The 4,493-nt window shown below is 40.3% G+C and overlaps 2 protein-coding genes across 2 annotated transcripts; one reads left to right on the forward strand and one right to left on the reverse strand.

The window, feature by feature from the left end:
• Window positions 1-998: 998 nt before the first annotated feature.
• LOC124451850 lies at window positions 999-1,723 on the forward strand. The gene has a single exon (XM_047002456.1). It carries the CDS (start codon window positions 1,116-1,118, stop codon window positions 1,716-1,718), a length of 603 nt encoding a protein of 200 aa, XP_046858412.1. The 5' UTR covers window positions 999-1,115; the 3' UTR covers window positions 1,719-1,723.
• Window positions 1,724-2,516: 793 nt separating this feature from the next.
• LOC124452197 (steroid 17-alpha-hydroxylase/17,20 lyase-like) lies at window positions 2,517-4,097 on the reverse strand. The gene is made up of 2 exons (XM_047002781.1): window positions 3,558-4,097; window positions 2,517-3,489 (listed from the first exon to the last, which is right to left on the reverse strand). The coding sequence occupies exons 1-2, from the start codon at window positions 4,095-4,097 to the stop codon at window positions 2,641-2,643; spliced, it is 1,389 nt and encodes a 462-aa protein (XP_046858737.1). The 3' UTR covers window positions 2,517-2,640.
• Window positions 4,098-4,493: the final 396 nt, after the last annotated feature.

The raw sequence follows: 4,493 nt of genomic DNA on the forward strand, positions 1-4,493 counted from the left end.
TCGGTAAGTCGTGCGATACTTCATAACAATATCACCAACAGTATCAATTGTCAGGACTGCGCGAATGGCGGTCAATGTTACAATGGTCGCCTGACAGCAAAGCCAAACTACTGGGGATATAAAGTCAACCAATCAGTCCGCTTCATACGATGCCCACACGGTTACTGTTGCCAAGGCAATGACTGCGTCACATACAGTAGTTGCCATGGAAAGAGACAAGGTAAAATTTGCGGGGAATGCCCGCATGGCATGTCGGTATCGTTGTTTTCTGCAGCATGCATTCCAAACGCTAACTGCGGTCATTATGATGCTATTCTCTTTGGCCTCGGCTACTGTATCGTTTATTTAGTGTTTTTTCTCTACCATAAAGAAATAATTCGATTTGTCAAGCGAATTTTTCACTTCCTCCAAAGAAACCAACAGCGGATTGTTGAAGATCGTATTCTACTATTACCAAATCAGCCGTTTCTTGGTGAGTCCAACTAATTTTGAATCCCGTCAAACAGCCATGACGGAAGTACGTAATAAGATCGGAGAAATTTTCAACTTCATCATCATGAGTATTCCATTCCTGGAATGTCCAATTCGTGACCTTAATGACGTCACAAAACAAACAATCCTTCACTCGCTGGGCTACGTCCTTCTCACATTTCTTGCCGTGCTGTTCACGGCAACAATTTTAAAGAATTTCGTCTGTAAACGCTTTAAATCTTACACGTCACGAGACATCCCGTTTTCCATCGAGACTGATGCAAGAGACGACGAAAAGACCAAAGTTTCGAGGCGCGCATTGCTTCAGCATATACGCTCATCTCCCTCCTTATGTACGCATCATCCACTCAACTCTGTTTATCCTTGCTGCATTGTGTTCCATTGGATGATGAGCAAGTTCTCCACATTAACGGCAACGTTAAATGTTATCAGCTATATCAATATATTTTCCTGGCATATTTCATAACATCCATACTGCCGTTTTGTCTTGTTCCTGTTCTCGGATCGCACCTTCTACGACTTGAAAGATCACCGTCAAGCACTTCTGTATCGCTTGCCTCTTCCCTCTACCCTTCTGCTGCTATTGGCTGTATCTATTCACAAGGATACGCGGTTTCACGAGAATGGGACAACATAACAACGACCATACGATGCAGGATATATGTGAGATAAACACGAACAATGAAGAAACAAACATCGAATGTCATACCGCAAAGAGTACGAACAGTATTTCTAGGATACTTCATGTCTTACAGGGTCCATTCAGACTTTATAAAGCCGATGAATGTTCCACAACTTCGCGCATACCGTGGGAAGGATTTCTCATCTTTCGTAGACTGGTTTTAATTGTCGTGCTGACTTTTCTCTACGATGTTAAATTACGAATGCTGGTCGCTTTAACGATCTGCGTGGCGATTTTGATATGTCACATGCTGGTGTTCCCCTTTCAGACCAAACGCGATAATATCGTGGAGTCTATCTTTTTAGCTATACACGTTATTTTATGCGGGATTACCTTGGTCAAGACTCTTTATCATGAAGAAGGTAACGGTTCTTATAATGCGGAGAAACTCCTCGCGTTGGATGCAATACGAGATATAATAATACTTTCACCGATGTTTATTATATTAATGGCTGTTGTTCTTTCACTTGTTATAAAGATCTCGAATGGATTAAAATGTTTTGCAACGGGCTTGTTTAGAAAAATAAAACGCACAGGAAATTGATGTAACGTTGGACTTGACCTTTACGAAAAAGCTCGCAGCAACGAGACATATGTTGACAATATAAAAACAAAAGCGAAGCTCGCGAATCTTTTGTGTTTAAACGTTTGAATCGAGATGTTTATCACCCCGATGCAATATGTTTAGTACCTAAGGTCAGATGGGGTTGAAGAAAGAAACTATAGTCCAATGATATAAGACTTTACTCCTATTACACCCTTTGATCCATGCAATATAATAACCTTTACTCACTGTTACTCCCTTTGATCCATGCCACATAATGACCAGATGACGATGATCGTCCTTGATGAGTCAGAACAGCTTGCAACTGGTAAAAACCACTGTTATTAGAGCCAGTGTCTGAAAATCAAACAAAGATTAGAAAGGTTCATGCATGGATAACGAGGGATCCGTACTTCATACATGAATACCATGGGTAATGTAATTCATGCATGGACGAGGAGGATAATCTACTACACGCATGGATGAAATGGGTAATGTAATTCATGCATGGATAAGAAGGGGTAATGCACTTCATGCATGGATAAGGAGGGTAATCTACTACATGCATGGATGAAATGGGTAATGTAATTCATGCATGGATAAGAAGGGGTAATGCACTTCATGCATGGATAAGGAGAGTAATCTACTACATGCATGGATGAAAGAGTAATGTACTTCATGCATGGATAAGGAGGGTAATCTACTACATGCAAGGATAAGAAGGGTAATGTACTTGATGCACGGTGACAGAAGACAAATTGAACACTGCTTATAATTTTGTAATTCGAAAAAATTTATGCATTTAAAGAACAATACTATTATTTTAAATATATAAGAAAGATTACATCAAGATAATATACAAAATTAAGTATGAAAGATTTTAACGTATGAATCTACTGGTCATTAAACCAAGAGTAAAAAACTAAAAGTGACATTTTATCGTTTCATCAACTGCGTCAGTTTTTACGACACAACGTTTTTCAAGAGCTATTTGCAAATGTTTCGGCTTAAGAATAGAAGCTGTATTCGTCATGTCAGCTTCCACTCTCTGATACTTCATGTTTACCAATGTCATACGGTAACTATATAACATCCGGGCAATGACATCGAACACAACCATCTTCGCGAGAGTCTCTCCGACACAAACGCGACTGCCTGCCGAGAATGGAAGCGTCGAGAAAGGCGGTGGTGTCGAATAATTTCCACAGCTATTCAAAAATCGGGCTGGCCTAAAGACATGCGGGTCATGCCAAGTTCTTGCGTCATTATGAATAGCAAAGGCATTTACGATTACAGTCGTGTCTTTAGGAATGTGAAAACCGTTAATTTTTGCATCGGATGTTGCCCTATGGGGTAGAAGTAAAGGTACAATAGACCCATATCTTAACGTTTCTGTGATGCTTGCCCAGAGCAAAGGTAGTCGATGACGGTCGGAAAATGTCGGGGGAGAATCGGGGCCTAGAACTTGCATCATCTCTTCGTAAATCTGATCTTGTATATCTGAATGAAAAGCCAAGAGATACAGCCCCCACGTGATCACTGACGTCGAGGTTTCAATTCCCGCTATAAAAATATCTTTCATCATACAAGTTATTTCTTTCTTCGTTAAAATGACGTCATTACTCTTACTATCCATGATGTCATCTGATTGCTTCTGAAACGCATGCGTCAAATCGTAGTCTTCCACTGGATTTGCGGTTTCGTGCTCCCCGTATATTCGCAAAACAATCGTGTCCAAAAGATTAGTGGCCGACTTAAGTTTAATCACGCTCTTCAAAGGCAATTTCTTAGCAATGGGATGGCATCAATGAGGTTGCCAGGGGCAACATACTGCTGCACAACATCAAAGTTGTTCATGAGTGCATGGAATTCTGGGTCATCTTTGTCATATTTGAACCCAAATGTTATGGCACAAATGATGTTAGCAACACAATGGAATATATCTTGCGGGATGTTTCTTGGAGTGACCGTTTTTTCTCCCAGGTCAGCCATAAGATCCTTTATGACGTCACAAGCCTTATTTTCAAGACTATTACCAAACGATCTGTAAGCAGCATAAAATATTTTACGTTGTTTCTTCCAACGCTGAGAATTTTCTTTCGAAAAAGCGATATTCTTACCATCGTGACTAAACAAAGTGGCCGCGTAAGGTAGGTTCAACGGTCGTCCACCAAAAACAAATGATTGCCTCACGAGTACCTCGCGAGCCATTTCCGAGCTGCTCACGACAAGCGCACGCTCGCTTCCGAAGTAGATTGTCATTAGATCGCCATATTTCTTAGCAAGCTTTGCCAAATCAATATGAACGGTCGTACCAATCAAATTTAAGTTTCCCAGAAAGGGAAGGGGAAATGGACCGGGTGGCAGATCACGTGACATGAAATGTGACCAATAGAAAAAGAGAACTCTCCAGAAAAAATATATCAAAATAATGCCAACTAATACTTCGATCATGGCGCAAAACGATATCAGAAATGCTGTTAAGCGTTTTTTGAGAGTCTACGCGTGCCAACACAAGATAATTGCAATGTAATCCGATTGAAGTTTCACTTTTTGGAGTGCAAAAAAACTCACGTTTCAATAATCAATAACGTACCAATAATTCTTTGTCCAGGAGAGCACTTCATTCAGAAAACAAACGATGTAGTGAATAATCTTCTCCCCAACGATTTCAACTCGTATATTTTAAAGGCCTTTATAGGGAACATTCGTCGAAACGCTATCAGTGAGTGTTGAAAAGGAAATAACGATTTTCCTCACTTTATCCAAAACACT

This window comes from Xenia sp. Carnegie-2017, unplaced genomic scaffold (genome assembly GCF_021976095.1).
Source record: "Xenia sp. Carnegie-2017 unplaced genomic scaffold, XeniaSp_v1 HiC_scaffold_24, whole genome shotgun sequence".
Classification (NCBI taxonomy): Eukaryota; Metazoa; Cnidaria; class Anthozoa; order Malacalcyonacea; family Xeniidae; genus Xenia; species Xenia sp. Carnegie-2017.

Coding starts and splice junctions, on each gene's coding strand:
- LOC124452197 (XM_047002781.1), bottom strand. CDS start 4,097: ATGTCACGTGATCTGCCACCCGGTCCATTTCCCCTTCCCTTTCTGGGA. Junction 3,490..3,557: donor TCATGAACAACTTTGATGTT/GTGCAGCAGTAT, acceptor TTGCCTTTGAAG/AGCGTGATTAAACTTAAGTC.
- LOC124451850 (XM_047002456.1), top strand. CDS start 1,116: ATGGGACAACATAACAACGACCATACGATGCAGGATATATGTGAGATA.